The sequence below is a fragment of the Puma concolor genome, chromosome D2 (assembly GCF_028749965.1).
Source record: "Puma concolor isolate L17-30 chromosome D2, mPumCon1.1.hap2, whole genome shotgun sequence".
NCBI lineage: Eukaryota > Metazoa > Chordata > Mammalia > Carnivora > Felidae > Puma > Puma concolor.
Genome location: NC_141677.1, coordinates 56,497,938 through 56,518,273, shown reverse-complemented (window position 1 = coordinate 56,518,273; position 20,336 = coordinate 56,497,938). Strand labels below are relative to the sequence as shown.

Here is a 20,336-nt window from a genome sequence, read left to right as displayed (position 1 = left end):
TACTTAAAAAATACGTTATTGGGTGCCTGAGTGGCTCAGTCAGTTGAACATCCAACTTCAACTCAGGTCACAAGCTCTGCCTTGGTGAATTCAAGCCCTGCATTGGGGCCCCCTTCAGATCCTCTGTCCCCCTCTCTCTGCCCCTCCCCTGCTCCCTCTGTCTCTCTCAAAATGAGTACACTTAAAAAATACACTATTGACATCTTTTAAAAAATATATTACATGAGCTTTGTTCTTCGTTCATTTTATTTTGTAACCTGTACATGGCTGTCTCTTCATAATTTAAAGAGTAGAACATTGTGCTCCTATTATCCTTTCACCATCCATGGAAAGATATCTCTGAAAGGGCTAATCAAAGAGAAGCTTTTTTTTTTTTTTTTTTTTTGCCTATTTTCACCTACACGCGACTTCTCACAGTGAGACCGCTGGTATTTAAATCTGGGAACAGTCCAGCTGCACATGCCTTTGCATGTGCTTTATGTTGTAGTAGAGGGGGGAAAAAAGGGCCCCAAAGACGGTACCAGAGAGCAGGAAAGCTGTGCATCAGGCAGCGTGTGAATAGTTGATAAAAGGAGCTGAGAGCATCCCCAGGTCTTCTTGGTTTGGCGGACACTGTTTTTCCAGGTAACAGACACTTGGCTGCTGAAACAGCAGTCTGTGAGCCTCAAGTGTTGTGTGAACGAGAGGCAGAGGGAGGGGAAAAGTTTTGAACACAAGAAGCATAATTTATGAAGCAACTGATTATTTTAATAATCTATAATGAGGGGCACCTGGGTGGCTTAGTCGGTTAAGCGGCCGACTTCAGCTCAGGTCATGATCTCGCAGGTCCGTGAGTTCGAGCCCCGTGTCGGGCTCTGTGCTGACAGCTCAGAGCCTGGAGCCTGCTTAAGATTCTGTGTCTCCCTCTCTCTCTGCTCCTCCCCCGTTCATGCTCTGTCTCTCTCTGTCTCAAAAATAAATAAATAAGTAAACGTTAAAAAAAAAATCTATAATGAAAATAACTTAAGAAAGGCCAAGAAGTATCAAATACCAACTTGAGCAAATGACAGAATTACATGAAACTCTTTTGCAACAATTTACGCCTGTTTGTCTACACCTGCAGCAAAGTTGCTTATACAAATCAGCCCCTGGCTCCCTCTTACTCTGTCTGTGTCTCGCTGCTGACAAATTTCAGACAGCATCCTTCACTCTGGCTCATCTTGTCCTTAAACCTGGTTAAGGTTTAATTTAGTCTAAAGGCATTCCGTTCAGTTACATCAGCTTACAGCGGGAGATGCCCTCTGCTCTGCACTGGAAATGATTACATTGCTTCCCAATCAAACCATTCCAGCTTCGCTCTCTGTGTCTCTTTCTCTTGTGCCCGGACATCTTATCTCCCATTTTCCCTCATTCCTCTGTCTCAGAGATTCCCTATAGTTCTGCAGGAAAAGGAGATGGGGCGGGGGGAGTGGTAGGCACAGGTTATATGTGAACAAACTCTAGAATACCGAGGAGTTCCGAAGCAGCTCAAAGGTCGAGCTTTAGGGACCCTCTGTGTACCTCGGTTGGGCAGGTAGTCCTCCTTCACCCTCATCCATTCTCGTCTCCCTGCCGCTGAGCCTGGTGCTCTGCTGAGTTCTCATATGAGTAGAATCTGTGAGCACAGCCTCCCTAACTGGGGATAGAAAACGCCATCTCATTTCCTTTGTTACCCAGATTACTGCTTGGCTCCGACCCCTCCCCACCTCCCAACATGGGCCCCTCAGTGGGTCCCCCAGTTCTGAAGACAGTTCCCCAAGATGTAGCCTAAAGGATGTCCTAAAAGAAGTTTCTCTTCTGCTACTCCACCTTCCAGCCGTGTTCCCCGTGCACTCAGCTCTTCACGCCATGGAACACACCCTTGCCCACAGCCCAGAGGCTGCAACAGGATAAACAGGATACCGCTGAACATTCAGGGGCAATGGAGAGGAATTGTCTTGGTGCAAATGCCTAGTGATGGTGCCCGGCATGGCTCTTCTCAGAGCTGGAGCCCAGACCCAGCCTCAGGTTCCAGCCAACACTCCACCCTTGTATCCATCCCTCCCCTCCTCTCCACCACTTCAGTGGTTGTTCTTCAGTATTAGTTCCTAACAATCATTAGAGGGAGAAGGGGAGAGAACTCCCTAAGATCCCCAGGACAAGTTCCCATTCCTTTGAGAACTTTCCTTTTCCCAAAATAGTTGAGGGTAAGAGGGTCCATCCCTACCCGGTAAATCTCCCCCACTCCTTAGTGCCCAAGGGCCCCTCAGTAAACAACTACAGCAGAACAGCAACCTAGATGGGTTAGTTAGCCTTAAATTAACACTTAGCTGCAGACGCCAACAGGCTGGCCAGGCAGAGGCCCCCCCACCCCAAGCCTCCTCCCTGCTCTAAACTCCTCCACCCACACTGAAGAGCTTTGCAACATGTGCGTCCTAAATCCGTGCTGAGCCAGAGATTATTTCCCCGGATTCCCCCCCACAGTCAACAGGGTTTTGAAGGCCTCTGCCAAGCTGAATTGTGCACCACTGTTCATATTACCTAACGCAAGGCCTAGCTCCGAGAGCAAGAGAAGTGTGCATGCAGGTTTGCGGGAAATAGGTTTCTCCAAGAGCGATGGCTGTGGACAAGATTTACGTTTTGATAACTATAGGGCCCAATCAAATGGTTTCCTCAGAACAAAGCAAAGGCTTGCCTGAAGGGTAAATTCGGCTATCCTACTCTTTCAGGGCAGAACCGTGTGAAATTATACATACATAATTTACATATAAATAGAAATAATAAATATATTTATACACACCATTATTTACATATACACTATAATATGTAAATGTGTATTATACATAATATGTGAACATATTTATTAGATATATTTACATGTAAATGTAAATATATATAAGTAACATACTTACACATATATTTTTTTAAGTCAGAGAGTTATGAAGGAAAAAACCATGGCCCAAGATTCCAACTTTTAACATTTTCCTCTATTTATGTATATAAAAACAGATAATAAAATGATAGATGCACAAGCTATGAACATTCAACTAATATAGAAAAATCTTCATTGTAAAGTGAAAGTCTCCTTTTTATAAAGCAGAAGCCCTCATCCCCACTCAAGCCTCCAGCCCTCGCTCTGCCCTTGGTACAAGGGCACCCAGCCATGAGGACAAGTAGAGACTGAAATCTGTCTTTCGCTATTTGCCAAGCTGTGTGCCTGGCCACTGAGCAATGTCCACTCAGAAAAAAGGGTACCTTTTCCTAATTTGTATGAAGACATTGTATTGACTTTGAAAACATTCTTTGAATAATTCCTTGCATATCTTTCTAAAAAATTATGCACCTACCAGCACATATGAATGTATATGTCCTTTGCAATCGCACAAAAAAACACCATACACATTATTCTGAACTTCCCTTCCTTTCTTCCTTTTTTCTTTTTCTCCTTCACCGTATTTGTGTAACTTAATAGGTATTGGGGATTTTCATGTATCAGCAATACTGATGTGTGCTTCTTTTTTTTTTTTTTTCTTTTTTTTTAAGGGTCTGTGGTATTCCATTGTATGGCTTTATCAAAGTTTATTTAGCTAGTTCCCTTTTAATGATTGATGGGCATTTAGGTTGTTTCCAGGTTTTATTTAGTGGGGAGGCAGGAAGGATTAGGGTTATTACACAAATAACATAGTACATAGTGGTATAGTTTTATGACCATGTTCAGGATGGCAAATCCCTAGCAGTAGAATTTCTGGGTCAAAAGGCATGGAGGTTTTAAAATTTAACAGATATTAATCATCACAAATTGCATTCCCAAGAATATCCATATTTTGGTGCGCCCGCCACCCCGCCCCAGGGTATTATCACATTAAGTTTTGCCAATTTGATAAAGCAGAACATATCTCGTTGTTTAGATGCAAATTTCTTAAAAAATAAGTCATGTTATCTGTTAGCCACTCGTCCTTTTCTGTTAGCTGTATGTTCACATGTTTTGCCCATTTCCTATTGAATTATTCATCTTTTTTTACTGAGTCATAAGATTTCTTTGTAAATCAAAACACGTAGTCCTTATTGTTCTTGTGTTGCAAATATTTCTTCCAGCACATCATTCATCTCCTGATCTTGTGCATATTCCTTTTGTTGTACAGAATTTCCAAATGTGTAGGCAGTCAGATTCATTAATCATTTTCCTTATGGCTTCTGTGTAGGTACAACTTTCTAGTGACAGTTTTTCCAGATTCAACCTAGTAAAGTTAACCAAGAACTCTTGGGCCTGATTTCAGCCCACCTGTCCTTCAAGGTAGCCCCATCCTGGCAGTGCAAATGCTCTAAGGACAATAAGTGATGAACAGTGAGGTTATTCAGAGGGCTTTTGCCTCCCGTGTCTCCTAAAAATGAATAGATCTGGAAACCAGAATTTCTCTTCAGAGCCCAGACATTCAGGGGACAGGGACACGGCCCAATGACCACGTTCCTTACATTATCAGTCACGCTTTGCTTTACTCAAGTAGCGGGTGGTCGATTAAATACGATACGATTCTCACTGGGGGCTTATTGTAGGGTTTTTTCTCCTTTTTGTATTCCCTTTTGACTTAAAAAAAAAAAATCAACCTATTATTAATATTTTATGTGTGATTTTATTTCTTGCAGGCAACTTCAAAAGATGGTCCATGACATCAAGAACAATGAAGGTGGAATAATGAACAAGATCAAAAAGTAAGTTAAACTCCATAGCACTGTATAAGCACTCATTTACATAATTAACACATCATCCCAGCCTGTGCTAAGTGGAAGAAGACAAAGTTCTCTGTTACCTGAGTGAGGAGTTGCAACCTTTTTAGCATGTAACCCTTTCTAACTCATGGCCAGAGTCTATGGTGGTCAGATCTATGTTCAGGAAACATGGCAAATGAACAGGGTGATGCTCAGGGCCCTTTGCTTTCCCCTCTCATTGCAGTAAAAGTGAGCTATGCCACTTAAGATGGCAAATGTCAACAAAGACCTTTATAGAAACAGGAAAATCAGCTTCTGTAACTATGTAGTTAAGGGCCACTAGGACATGGTTGGAGAAATCCAAAAGAGAAGTTACAAGAACACAGCCCTAGCATCTTTAGGATGCCATACCTGTTTTCCATATTTCAATTTTTGTTTTTTCAGTTATAGCCTTAAAATGGAGTTAAAAAAATTTTTTTTAATCTTTATTTTTGAGACAGAGAGAGACAGAGTATGAGCAGGGAAGGGGCAGAGAGAGAGAGAGACACAGAATCGGAAGCAGGCTCCAGGCTCTGAGCTGTCAGCACTGAGCCCGTCGTGGGGCTCGAACTTGTCAACTGTGAGATCATTACCTGAGCCAAAGTTGGAGGCTCAAATGACTGAGCCACTCAGGCACCCCTTTAAAAAAATTTTTTTTAACGTTTATTTATTTTTGAGAAAGAGAGAGAACATGAGCAGGGGAGGGGTAGAGAGAGAAGGAGACAGAGAATCCCAAGCAGACTCTGTACTGTCAGTGCAAAGCCCGATGTGGGCCTTGAACCCATGAACTGTGAGATCATGACCTGACCAAAGTCAGATGCTTAGCTGACTGAGCCACCCAGGCACCCCAAAATAGTGTTTTCAGTTGGCATTTGGAAAAGGAAACTAGAATTCCAAATCTTCCTGCACATCAGAAACTCTTAAGTTTTTTTAAAAAAAGAAAATAAAAATTGTACATATCTATATTTGTCACTCAAAATCTAAGTTAAGAGGAGAGGGGAGATGGTATTCCACTAAGTTTTTGTTTAAGTTCTTTTTTTCAGAAAATGAAAGTAGTGGTCATTCACCAGAAGAGAAAAAAAATCAAAGAATTCAGAATTGCATACAGTCAAAATCTCCTCCTTCCCCATGCCCCACATCAACCCACTCCAGGGCAATGGACATTGTCATGAGTGAGTCTGGCATAAATATCTACATGTATGTATTTTCACACGCACACACGTATATTGACATAGATGTAGCACTTACCTATACATACATACATTTTCATCATGAATGGTGCTATTCTCCATAAAACATTCTACCAACCTGACTTTGCTTAGTGGTTTTACTTAATGTTATATCATGGATATCTTTGTTTGTTAGTATGTAAAAATAAACCATATTCCTTTTTGAATAGCTGATTAATAGTCTGCTATAAATCCATTATCATTCATTTAACCAGCTATGTATTGGTGGACACTTTTTATTTTTTTAAGTTTTATTTATTTATTTTGTGAGAGAGAGAGTGTGTGCACACACGTGAGCAGGGGAGGGGCAGAGAGAGAGGGACAGAGAGAATCCCACGGGGCTCAATCTCACAAACTGAGATCATGACCTGAGCCAAGATCAGAGTCAGAGGCTTAACTGACTGAGCCACCCAGGCGCCCCTGGTGGACACTTTTTAAAGAGAGGGAGTGTGGGAGTTTAAACAGGCATATATTCTTGGAGGGCAATTTGATAAGATCAATCAAAATTTTGTGGCCATTTCTTTCAGTTTAACTGCCATAAATAACATTTCAATAAATAGTTTTTGTAGACTTTGAGTATAGCAGAAAGCTAAATTCCTGAAATGAAATTTCTAGATTGAAGAAGTTATGCCCTTGACATTTTTGTTGATACTACCAAATTGTTTTCCAAAAATTTTGTACCACTAATTGTGTATAAAAGTTCATTGACCTATACCTTCAGAACAGAGTATGTTCAGGGGCATCTGGGTGGCTCAGTTGGTTAAATGACCAACTCTTGATTTCAGCTTCACAGGTCATGATCTTGTGGTTCCTGTGTCCCAGCCCCACACTGGGCTCTGTGCTGACAGTGTGGAGCCTGCTTGGGATTCTCTGCCTCCCTCTCTCCCTGCCCCTCCCCTGTTTGCACTCTCTCTCTCAAAATAAATAAATAAACATTAAATATATATGTATAGATTATATATAATATAAATATGTGATATATATTATATATATATAAAGAACAGAATATCTTCATTCTTTGGTCTTTGCTAAACTTGAAAGAAATCATGTTTTATGGTGTTTTTAGACTATAAAATGTAAATGAGTCTCAATATGTATAAGTGATTATCATAAAATCGTTAAAACGGTCTGCTTGTGGGGAACTGGTCATCTCCTAGAGGAGGAGACTTTGTCTCCATGTTCTGTCCTGTGGCAGGGAGAGGCATGTGATTATTTTCATTTAATACTTCTGACACATACAGAATCTCACTGAAATGAGAGAAGCCTGCGAGTCGTTGTTTTAATCACTAGCAATTCTAGATTAATTATCCCACAGTTGCTAGTTTTATAACACACGACTTTTCTTAATAATATGGAGCCTCTGTATAAAATGTCTCTCTTTTCCATGGTCGGTCATACTTACACAGTAGCCACGGAGCTCACATATTTTCAGACAGTTTCTATTTTTTTTATGCCCATTGTTCCCAAAATGCACTTGTACTTGACAAATGTTTCTTCTCAGCTTGGGAAATCTGGCTGCCACAGTCATTACCCTGGGTGAAGTCAGTGGCCCTTTGGTTCTAAGGGACCTGCAGTTAAGCTCTTACTCGTTGCCAGGCAACAGGTGCTACCTTGAAAGGAGGAAGCACGGTTGAACACGCTGGTTTCCTAACACAAGACCATGACAGAGTTGTCACTGGTTCATGGCCAAATGAGAAAATAAGGACCTTGAAGCGTTGGGGGTTGGCATGCAGCTGCCAGCTGCTGAGTGAGGCCCAAACCACAGCTTTTCTTCCTGGTCGGTGTTCAGTGACCAACAGCCCTTTCCTGAGTCTGTCCTTTATTCGGAGATGATAACCTTCATACATTTGGGAATATTAAAATACCCTTTCTTTTCTTTAATGAAATGATGGCAATAAAGGGGAATGGTTAGTTTTCAAAATTTTTCTCTTTCAGGAATAGACCTGGTACCATTCCTTGTTTGTTTTTGAGGGTTTTTTTCCCCTATAACACTGTGGATCATCTCTGTCTCTGGACCTCGTCATACATCTAATGATAATATCTTCCCAGCACACCCTGTCTTGCTATGAGAATTGAATGAAATAATTGATCTGAGAACCTTGGGGCAAACAAAAAGCAGAATTTCTATGCAAATATAAAAATTGTTATTTTTGAAACATTACAATTCTGGTTTATCAGGCTTATTTTTTGTAATCAAACATGAATTTCTGTGCTGCTTTTTTCCCCCCAAGGAATGAAATATGTTTTGCATGTAATGGTTACCTTATATCCTGCCTCTGTAAAAGGATGTGATGTTTTAGTAAATAAAAGCTACTGGATATAGGTTCTATTTATATATTTTTAAACTTCTTTAAGCAAATCATTCTTAAATAAAATGGGCAATTATTAGTAAGAATAATAATTTACTAGAAATAGAATGGGAGGTGGTGTCAAAACTTATAAAAAGCCTAAAAATTGGGGTATATTTTTAAAATGTAATTTTAAGTTTCTTCTCGTAATGAGTAGGGAAGGATTGTGAATATTCAAACATTCTATATATGCCTAAAGATACTAAAGTAGTTTTGAGAGTGCTTGAAACAGTTCAACTTCTAAGTAAGCTAAATATCACAATCCCCACCCGGGAACACTCATTGCTCTCTTATTTGGCTTTTTTTTTTTTTTTTTTAAATAGTGCAAAAATAGTGTCAGTCCAACCTACAACCGAAGTGCTCATTATAACTAATATTTTTCTTGTTGTTTAAAGCACTGAGGTATTAATTTATTTCTTTTAAGTTTATTTTTGAGAGAGACAGAGACAGCATGAGTCGGGGAGGGGCAGAGAGAGACAGAGAGAGAGAATCCCAAGCAAGGCTCCGCGTTGCCAGCACAGAGCCCCATGTGGGGCTCGAACTCACAAAACCGTGAGGTCGTGACCACAGTAGAAACCAAGAGTCAGACGCTTGACTGGCTGAGCCACCCAGGCGTCCTGCATTGAGTTATTTATTAAAACAGAGTTCATCTTCTATTACCATCTTATCAACCAGTTAACAATTTTCTTCCCTGAAGCTCTGAACTCAGGTGAATATCCCACCACCTGACTTCACCTTTGCCAAGTCACAGCCCCGTTGTACACTGGGGAGATGAGGGAGCTAGGAGACCTCTGATCAACGGCTTCACTACATTTATAATACATTTAGTCTTTCAATGTGATGGGTCCAAAAGAAGCCATTATTCTATTAGTTATCTGTCTGTTATCCCTATATTTGCTTATATTACGGGCCTTGACAACAGTTGTCCTACCCACTGACCGTTTGTCTAATGGTTGTTATCTATAGGCTGAAAGTCAAAGCACCTCCAAGTGTTCCTCAAAGGGACTATGCCTCAGGTAAGAGTATTTCTAAAATACTTGGACTCTTGACTAATTTCATGTTCATGTTTAATTCTTGAAAAGGGAACTATGTTCTACTCATTTGAAAATAAAAGGTGCCTATCCTAATGCCCAAATCTATTAAGCATTTGACTATAGTGGGGATGTAGTACTCCATCCATCCATCCATCCATCCACTCATCTACTTATCAGACATTTATTAAGTATTGTCCATGTGCCAGGTACATACAAGGTTTTAGGTGGAGATACAGTGCTAACCAAGAAAAATATAGTCTCCACACTCATAGAATTTATAGCAAAGAAGAGTATCCATTCACGATCTAAAAGCAATTAGGGTTCAGGGTGATGGAGAAGCACGAAGTTTTATGAAAGTCCTTACAGCAATGTCTAATCTAATCTGAGGTGGAGGCTGTGTAGGACCCAAGCTACCCAAGTCTGGTGACTGACCTGTTGGACCACTTTCCAGAACTCACTGGGTCACAGAGTGATACAAACATATATACATACATGCCCCGTCCTGACCTTTGAAATCTACCCGATCAAAAGTCAAGGGAGCTGCTTAGTGAACAAATGAGAACAAATTCATTCTTCTCTCCCAAGTTCTAAACAAGAAAACAGACTACACCTGCTAAGTAACCCAAGTTGTGGTAGGAAAGTCATGGAATCATGGAGTGTCAGGTTTAAAAGGAGCCCCAGGGGTCCTACAGCCTGTATCCAATCCGGTGCTGACACCTGCTCCCCCCACCATGCGCCACAGTGAGGTCCACTTTCTGTTTGGACGTTTCCGGTGGTGACCTCCCACACCTACCTGGGCCTGTCAAGGGCAGACAGCTCCGTCAGGACACAGATGCAATCCATTTCCTAGTGGCTCCTTAAGTGTGTCCTAATGGCCACACAGCACAAGTCTGTAAACACCAAATAAAAGAGAAATAGAGTGGGTCTGTGCAACGTCAAGGATACAATTAGGAAATTAGGTCACTTGAAGGGTTTCTTCTCTGGACTCGGTAACTCCAGTTGCTTCCGCTGTTGCACACATTCTTTGACTCGTTCAACAAATATTACACAAGTGTGCCCCGCGTGGTGCTCACGCTACTAGACATGGAGTAGGGAACAAACTATAGCCCCTGACCTTAAGGTGCTTAATGACTAGTGGGGAGCAGATAATAGATAAGAAAGGCAATAGGCAGATACTGGCCTAGGGTCACACTGCTAGTGGATTGAAGCTCCCTGGCCATTCCACAAACCCCTGAGCGGTCAGAACTGAACCAGGCCCCCCTCCCTGTACCCTTGGGCCCTAATTCCCAGGGGCTGTTGTAATCATTCTCCTCCCACCACTGATGTCATTCAGGGAGGCGATCTGAGCAACTGCAAAGAGGACAGACCTCGGGACAAAGGAAGGTAGTCAGACAGAGATTCTTGGGCAAATGCCCACCACAGAAGCACAGGGCCTCCCAACCCTCTGGCCACCAAAGATCGGAAATATAACACTGCTCTGCCCTTGCCCTGCTGTCCTTACCGAAGCCAGCATTCACTCGGTTTTTCATCTCCCTGGCTACACTCTGACCGGTGGACCCCGCAAGGCTGACACGGGGAGAGCGGCTTGCACCATCAGTCCTGCCTCGTGCAACTAAGAATAGAGGAATAAAACTTGGACTTGAAAGTCCTTTAAGGCTGGAAAGCCCTGAAAGACCACCCAACCTTAGCTTCTCACTTAGGGATAACTGGAGCCCAGACAGGCCAACTGGCTGCCCAAGGCCCTACAGCCAGGCGATGGCTAAGCTGGGGCTAAGCCCTCCGTGTCTGCACACCCACCCCGTTAACAGGGCTCTGGGAAGGGCTGAAGGGATATTCAGACAAAGGGACTTTCTGAGATGTTAGTATTTAGTTGCAAATCACCTCTCCTAGCCAGCCCAAATCTGCTCCCCACATGGTCACATCCCTTTCTTCTCTTGGGGTACACCCAGTGGTCCTGGACTGTCCACCGGCTGCCTCCCCCACAGCTTCTGTAGTTCTGCTTTCTGTTCCTTCCCTGCGTCTGTCCCCACCACCACATCTAGTCCAGCCTCCTTCCCTCTTTCTTTTCCTGCGTGCCACTGCGGTCTTCCCACTGGTTCCCTGCATCTCACCACCGGCTCTGCATGAGGAGAAGCTGGCAGGCCCAGTGGCCCAGCACGTGGCCTCCAGTGCTGAATCAGGGCTACAACTGAGCATGTGTCAGACCCACAGTTTGGAGTGCATGTCTCTCAATGCTGGTCTCTGGTGCTGCTGCTGCTCTGGAACGGAAAGGCCCAATCCACACCCTTGCCTTCACCCCTTCCCTCAAGCTCTTGCCACAGAGTCCTTCACCGTCCTTTCAGCCATCCCTTCCCATTCCCAAGAACCCTAGTCCGGTTCAACCTTCGTCTCTTTATGCCTGAGCTACTCAAACGCCATCGTCATCAGCCTCCCTACCTCCAGCTTGTCACTGGGACCTGCAGTGGCCTCTGTGGTTGGAGCGCCCCCTTGGCTGGCAACGAATCTGGTTTTGTTTTCTTCCCTGACTCTCCAGTGCAGCTCGTTCACTCCAGGCACCTCTGTGCCTTATGGATGCCCCTTCTAGCCATCAGCCAAGCCCTGCTTCTGGGGCTGACACACAGGCCCCAGCCTTAAGAGATGGAAGGAGGATGCCCTCTTTCATCTTCATTCTGTCACTCAAGTCCTGCTCGTCCTTCAAGGCCCAGTTCAGTCCCACTGCCACCACACAGCCTTGTGCGAGCTCATGCAACACCCTTCCTGGAGCTTTCCCAGCATCTGACCATGATCCCAGGTGTAGGGACATTTGTCAGGAAAGTTTACACTGCCCTGGGTTGTCATCAGTGTGATACATGGCTGCCCTCCTAGACTCTAGGTCTATTCCCTCCATGGCTCAGTGAGAAGATCTTGGACTTTGGGGTCCTTTAGCCCTGGGTTAGAATCCTGGCTGTGGCCCCTAAACACTGTGAACCTGGAACAGTTTAAAACTTCCCTGAGCCTCAGCTTCCTGCTTGGAGATGAGAGTGCCGACCTATCCTTCAGGTTATTATGATCATTAAAGTAGATTGATAGTCACACACGGCTCCCGTTGAGCCCTTACTTCTATCAGGCACCCTTCTGTGCACTTTCCCTGGGCTATTTCATTCTCTCAAAGCCCCATAATATAGGCACTATTAGTCATGTCCGTTTTAGTGACGAGAAAACAGATATCCAGAGGTTAAGCAACTTGCCTGTCACACTGCTAGCAAATGGCAGAATCGGGATTTTGATCACGGCAGCCTGACCTGAGAGCCCAAAGCTCAAAACCCCAGTGTGCACACTGAGGTGGGGTCATCGTGGCGTTCTCACATGTCACGTAGTGCTGTGCCCACAGGCTTGTGGGGTGGGGCATGTGAATCACAAAACCTGGGCCAGGCAAGGAGAGGAGTCCCTCCATTGTGTGGCGTGGGATTGTGACACCGTAAATGGAGCACAAGCCAGAAACGCGACACAATAGAAAAGGCTTTCCCTAATAAGGAGGCTGAGCCAGCATCTCAGCTTCCTGCCAGGAAGAAACCTGCCAGGTTCTTGCATGCAACCTTACATCTCATGTTAAACCACCCGGCCCGTATTACGCTTGAATTTACCCTCCTGAAAACATCACCCTCTATACTTGAGGCTCTCTGGGGTCCATTTCTAAATGGTAACCATACTGTGTGGTTGCCATTAGAGTGAAATAGAATTGATATTGTTTTGAGGGTTTACTAAGACATTATCAATACCCGAGAAAACAATAAGTAACATTAATACAGCATTTACTATATGCCAGGCTTTGTGAAGCACTTCACATGTATTGTATTACTTGATTCTCATAAAAACATGAGGCAGGCACTATTCCTACCCTTGTTGCCCTGGCGAGAAATTGAGCTTTAAACAAAGTACCGGTCCACTGCCAAGCAGGTAGTAAAGAGCAGAGCCAGGATTTGAACCCAGGGAGCCTGGTTCTAAAACCACAACCAACCATATTAGGAGACTCACTGAGGTTCTGGACATCCCCTACTTTGGACCTAGTTCTTTGGACTCTCATGCTTTTCAGTCTGGGAAATGGCATGAGGGCTGTGATTTTTTTTTTTTTTAATTTTTTTTTCAACGTTTTTTATTTATTTTTGGGACAGAGAGAGACAGAGCATGAACGGGGGAGGGGCAGAGAGAGAGGGAGACACAGAATCAGAAACAGGCTCCAGGCTCTGAGCCATCAGCCCAGAGCCTGACGCGGGGCTCGAACTCACGGACCGCGAGATCGTGACCTGGCTGAAGTCGGACGCTTAACCGACTGCGCCACCCAGGCGCCCCGAGGGCTGTGATTTTATGAGTAAGAGATTGCAAGCTGCCTGTAGGATGGGTGTAGTGGGCGGGGCACCATCAGGTAACTCTCCCACATGATGATGCTTTTCTCTCTTTTCTGCCTCAGTGCCCCATGATACCTGCACCGGGCCATCCTGTTTCTCCTAGGCTTTATCTGAAGCCACAGTAGAGGGCCACGCAGTTTACATGAGATTTTATTTTATTTATTTATTTATTTATTTATTTATTTTAAAAAAAAAAATTTTTTTTTTTGCAACGTTTATTTATTTTGGGGACAGAGAGAGACAGAGCATGAACGGGGGAGGGGCAGAGAGAGAGGGAGACACAGAATCGGAAACAGGCTCCAGGCTCTGAGCCATTAGCCCAGAGCCCGACGCGGGGCTCGAACTCACGGACCGCGAGATCGTGACCTGGCTGAAGTCGGACGCTTAACCGACTGCGCCACCCAGGCGCCCCAGTGTACATGAGATTTTAGCTGCAGGAGCCAACACAGGTACCCCGGCCCCCAGTCTACCCCCCACATTCACCAGCCACGTGGCCTCAGACAGGTTTTGCAGACACTCTTAGCCCCAGTTTCCTCGACTGCAAAAGTGAGATCATAAGGGCACCTACCACAAAGTGCTATTTTGAGGATAATTGAGAAAGTACACTTATCCTAGCGCTGAGCACACAGGAAGTGTTCAATAAATGCAATCTATTATTATTATCCTAATTTTCATTCATTCAACTCATTTATTGGTTCATACTTTTATTACTGCGCGGGATTACAAATGCCAAGGGTCATCCAGATACAAAGGCAAACTAAATAGGCCTTGCTTTTCGGTATAGAGAGACACGAGCAAATGAATCCCAGCATAGGGCAGAATGCAGTGCCTATGTCGTCAGGGTGCCAGCAGCATCTAAGAGGGAGGAGGAAGGAGTCCCTCCCAGAGGAAGCAGTAGTGGGTTATAACCTGAGGGACTGGGGAAGATTGTATGGCAGAGGTATGACAGGGCTTTCCCAGGAACAGGGTCTGGGGGAACAGCGTGAACGGAGCGGAGAACCACCAAAAGTGCAGGCTGGGAGGAACATGCTTCCAGTATCAGTGAACGTGGAAGGCTGTGCGAGAGAAGTCCAGAGAGGGACAGGAGATGAAGGCGTTTGATGTGTTGACATAGAGCCTTGACTTCACTCCATAGGGAGCTACTGATGATTCTTGAGGAAAGGAGCAGCATGATTCAAACTGTATTTTAAGAAAATGACTAGAGGGGCGCCTGGGTGGCGCAGTCGGTTAAGCGTCCGACTTCAGCCAGGTCACGATCTCGCGGTCCGTGAGTTCGAGCCCCGCGTCGGGCTCTGGGCTGGTGGCTCGGAGCCTGGAGCCTGTTTCCGATTCTGTGTCTCCCTCTCTCTCTGCCCCTCCCCCGTTCATGCTCTGTCTCTCTCTGTCCCAAAAATTAAAAAAAAAAAAAACAAAAAACAAAAAAAAAACGTTAAAAAAAAAAAAAAGAAAATGACTAGAAATAGTATGAAGTATGTGTGGGAGAGAAAAGATAATGGGGACAGGAGAAGGAATTAGACAGCTCCTGCGAGTACTTTGAGCAGTGTCTGACCACAAAGTGGACCCTGGGTCCCCGAGAAAAGGTTCGGCAGGCACGGCTGATCAAGGCAGGGAAGTGTGATTTATAACATCAATTTATAAATGTTTCTATTTTAAAGGTCGAAACAAAAACATTGTGGCCCCTTAAGTGCTGATCTTCAATTATCCCCAAACTTAAGGTATTAGAAACCTATTCCCGCTCAGCGCCAGGTATTGGGAAGAGGACTTAGTCATCTATTCTTCTGGAGTTTCTTGGAAAACCCCAGTGGTTGCAGTATACTCTAATTTGGTATACATGAGGCCAAATCATAATTTAATAAATTTTTTTTTCTGTTAATGTCAAAGTTTGACCCATTATTTGGCTCCTAGAAGAAAGCTCTGTCTTAGCGCCTATCACGTTTTTCCCATGAGAGGGCGCTGTTGCTGCCACAGTTTAAAATCCGGCCACTCTGATCTAAACACCTCCTTCAGGCCCCCATTTTTTTCTTCAATATATGAAATTTATTGTCAAATTGGTTTCCATACAACACCCAGGGCTCATCCCAAAAGGTGCCCTCCTCAATACCCATCACCCACCCTCCCCTCCCTCCCACCCCCCATCAACCCTCAGTTTGTTCTCAGTTTTTAACAGTCTCTTATGCTTTGGCTCTCTCCCACTCTAATTTCTTTTTTTTTTTCCCCTCCCCACCCCCATGAGTTCCTGTTAAGTTTCTCAGGATCCACATAAGAGTGAAACCATATGGTATCTGTCTTTCTCTGTATGGCTTATTTCACTTAGCATCACACTCTCCAGTTCCATCCACGTTGCTACAAAAGGCCCTATTTCATTCTTTCTCATTGCCACGTAGTATTCCATTGTGTATATAAACCACAATTTCTTTATCCATTCATCCGTTGATGGACATTTAGGCTCTTTCCACAATTTGGCTATCGTTGAGAGTGCTGCTATAAACATTGGGGTACAAGTGCCCCTATGCATCAGTACTCCTGTGTCCCTTGGGTAAATTCCTAGCAGTGCTATTGCTGGGTCATAGGGTAGGTCTATTTTTAATTTTCTGAGGAACCTCCACACTGCTTTCCAGAGCACAGGCCCCCATTTTTAATGTGCAATTCTTTTCCTTGTGCCTCTTTGGAGTCTACCCAGATCTGGAGTCAGTAGCCTGCCATAGCAGGAGCTAGAAATGGCAAGAAAAGATTCTAGAGAGGCTCTGGGGGATTCAGGGACCATTCACTGGGCCCTCTAGCCATGGCTGCGCAATGGGATGCCTCTATGGGATAGTCACTGGAGCCACACTGCCCTCTGGACCTGTGCCTGGTTGATCTGTACATAGCTGAGTAAATTGTATTTAACCTCTAATGTCAGCGTATGCGATGGGATGGATGCTAAGCTTCTCATACTCTAAATGTGTTTTGGAGTAAAGGGGGTCAAATATTCTCCTTGGCTGTCATAATTCAGATCAATTTTATTCTTCAAGATCCTCAGCTACTTGAGACCTGTTATATCCATTTTTACACTGCCTGCAGGGCTTGAACCCTGGAGCTCAAAGACAGTGAGGCAGTGTGACATTGGAGTTCAGAGCATGCACTTGGAAGTCTACCTACAGGGTTCAACTCCTGGCTCTATTATTTACTATCTGACCTTGGGCAAATGGCTTATTTTCTCTAGGGCTCAGTTTCCTCGTAAGGTTTTGAGGGAGCTAATTGAGTGCAAAACTCTGATGATATTGCCCAGCGTGTAGTAAAGCACCGGGTAAATGCTTTTCAATAAGAAAGTCAAAGTTAGAGCTACAGAGAATCACAGAAGTGATCCCATAGATCTTAAAACTGAGGCCCAGAGATGTTAATTGTCTTGCCTACCCTCCAACTAGTTAAGAACAGAGCCTGCATGAGAGTTTTGGTCTATCTGACTCCCTGTCCAGTGCTCTTCCTACTATACCATCCATATATTGATTCAAAGGAATCCTTAGAAGCAGCATGGTACGGATTGCAGGTGCCTCCCGGATCGTTCTAAAGTCCCAAAAGTGTTCCTTAACAAAAACGGACATGGTTCAGATGTACCGTTTCTCTGCTCAGTGGAACGTCCCTTTATGCTTTGAGAACTGATTTTTTCAAAAAAGAGGAGTCGAAAGTGGATGAACACGAGGTATGTGTAATAACCGTTCAAGGCCAAGGAAACAGGACCAGGAAGCCCAGGGGCAAGGAAGGTGGGCGCAGGGAGCTTGGGGACAGGGTGGAGCTGAGATTGACGCCTGTGCTTTCTGCTTCCCACATGCCACTGCAGAAGACCTTGCTGACGAAGAGGAGCAGTGGTCAGATGACTTTGTAAGTATTTGCTCCTGGGATCAGAAGATCATCCTTTCCGCCAGGGTCCGTGGGAGGCCTTTTGAAGGGCTTGTTTCTGAATTACATGCTCATAGTCAGCTGCACATCCCAGCAGGGAGATGGCTGGGCTGGAAAGGCCACCTACAGACAAGGCAGCAAGAACCTCATGATGGCTGACTTGACCTAGCACCCCCATGTGCCAGGCTAAGTGCTTCATCGGCATTACCTCATGTGAGCCTCCCCACAGCCCTGTGTGCAGGCATTCTTATCCCTGTCTTCAGTGCTGGTATTCAGAGTACTAACCAGCACAGCCAAAACACATGTTAGAATGTTTTTTAAATATTTCCATATCAGTTGACAAATGCCTCTGCCCTGAATTCCTCAGTGTCCCATCGCTGCCTGGGCCTTATCCAGGAGCCAAACATCAAAAACCAACATCAAAGAGTGAATGCCTGGCGCATCAGGGGGCCTCTGGGACACTCTTTAGGGCCAAGTCGGGACCTGAGCCATGCTAGTTGTCAAACATTGTGAATATCAGCCCTGCTCATTCTACAGGTAAAGAAACCAAGGCATGGAGAGTTTAAGTAACTTGCAGTTCCAAAATTCCAACCCAAGCCCTCAGGTCTCAAAACCTGGCTTTTAAACTCTAAGGTGCTTGCAGTGACCAAGAGGACAGTAGCAGATGCTGGGGGCCACAGACTGAGCAAGGGACCTGGCCGTGATGATACGGAAGGTGATGTGTCAGAATTAACAGTCAACTTCTCCAAGGTGGCTCTGTAGCCCACAGGACCCCAGTGCTCACTGCTCTCTTGGGTGAAGTCTTGTAGGGACAAGACAGCCTAAAAACTTTTTTGTAACAATTATTCTTCATTTGTATCGAATTCATCCAGAATGTTAGCCTGCTCCACTCTACGTGTGTTTTATCTGGACAGGATCCAAGAGGGCCTCCACACAACCACACACCCCCTTTTACAGATAAGGAAACCAAGGCTAAGAGAATGAAAAGGACTTGCACACAGAAATTCAGTTACTCAGTGGCCAGTGTAATGAGAGCCCAGGACTTCAATCCAGTGCCCAGAACTGAGTCTGAGCCCAGCTCCATCCACACTGTGTACACCACCTGGAGTATATTCAACGTATTATGAGACAGGAGTATCTCCCTTCTCAACTGCAGAGCGAAGATGTGTAAAAAAGAGGGGATGACAGGGGTTCTCTGCAGGTCAGCTGGGTGTGGAGTTCCTCCCAGGGCCCAGCAGCCGCTGGTCCCTCCGAAGCGCTGCAGCTGCGCCCCCTGCTGGCCGCACGCGCCCAGCCACGTCTGAAGCAAAGTTGAGAGCTGGTCCACAACCACAGGGAAATCAAGAAAATGGAGCTCGCAGGCTGGAGAAAAAGAGCACATGGTAGGGACTTAGAAAATACAAATAGAGTCAGCCTGGAGAGGAGAGCGTGACTTGTGTCCCAAAGCCAAACAACCAAAAAATTAAGATACCTGCTGTAATACAGATTGAGTAAACATTCACTCACAATTATTTTGACCTTATTGGATTCCCATTGTACACAGAATGAAATCCAGGCTTGTAGTCTCCAGGCCAGATGAAATCCAGCCCCTGCGGACCTGTCCGGCCTTCCTTGCACCACCACCCCCAGCAGGGCCTTGTCCGTTACGGCCCAGATGCACAGATCTGCCCTTAGTCTCACAGCAGGTCAAGGTCATGCCTGCTCGGCAATTTGACTCACGGACCTTGGGCAGGAGAAGGAAGAGGGAAGAGAGGAGAAACCAAAGGGCGCCCCATTCTCCCTCATTTGCTCTGCTCCTTCTTGTCCTTCAGGCTTGGCTTAAACGTCTCCTTCTCAGGAAGGCCTTTCCTGCAGCCGAGGTAGAACCCCTCCTCCCATTGCTCTTGAGGTCGCAGCCCAGTCCTCATGGGCGTTACAGTCTGATGGGCAGCCCCGTGTCAGCGTTGGCCTGCCAAGAGCAGCTGACGCAGAGGCGCCCCTCCTCAACCTCCTCTGCCTCTTCGGCCAGCCTGGTCCTCTCAGTCAGGCTGCTCTGCCCAAGGGGCTGTGAAGACCCCTGTGTCCTTCCCAGGAGGCACACTGCTCCCCAGCCTCCAGGTGATCAAGTCTAGGGAAGCACGGTGCCTGCTCCGATGAAAACTGAGACAAAGTGGGCCGCCTGAACTGTCTCCCCCTCCCAGGCACAGGCGTCTGGGCGCCTACTGATTCTTTCACTTTCCAGATGGTTATGAAGCACCCGTTTCTCAGCGCGTTCACTGCTGTCTCCCTGGGATGCTGCAGCCACAGAGACGGGCCTTTTGGTTGCCCAGGATGAGGAGGGGCCCCGACCACTTCAGGCTGGCTAGATGAGACTTTCAGAGCCGGGTTCTTGCCTCGGGCTGCTTTTCTGCTCTCACTCCACCTTCCAGGCCGCCTGTTTGAGAACAGTCACTGCTTCTTCAGAACACAGAACAGCCTCAAATTATTCAACTCCTCATGCCTCAGTTTCTCTCATATGATACTGGTAAAGGGTAACTGAGGTATGCAGTACATAGAAATGTTAAAATAATCGTTATCATTCCCATTATTCTATTCACCTTAATTTCATATTCACGGTCAGGAAGGATTATTGAGCCTCGCTGTCTGCTGTTACTGAAACAGGGGTTTGGGAAAATCCCCGTACAAGACTTCTCTTACCTCCCCGCTCCCTGTCCCTTCCTGACTCTTCTGCTTTAGGACAAG

General features: G+C 45.2%; 1 protein-coding gene across 2 annotated transcripts in view; it reads left to right on the top strand.

The window, feature by feature from the left end:
- The window catches only part of BLNK (B cell linker), a 78,169-nt gene that overhangs the window by 21,461 nt on the left and 36,372 nt on the right, over window positions 1–20,336 (top strand). For both annotated transcript variants that reach the window (XM_086680507.1, XM_086680508.1), the window contains exons 2-4: window positions 4,642–4,707; window positions 9,287–9,336; window positions 17,557–17,597. In XM_086680507.1, coding sequence (XP_086536633.1) covers window positions 4,642–4,707; window positions 9,287–9,336; window positions 17,557–17,597 — 157 coding nt within the window. The remainder of the gene's footprint in view (window positions 1–4,641; window positions 4,708–9,286; window positions 9,337–17,556; window positions 17,598–20,336) is intronic.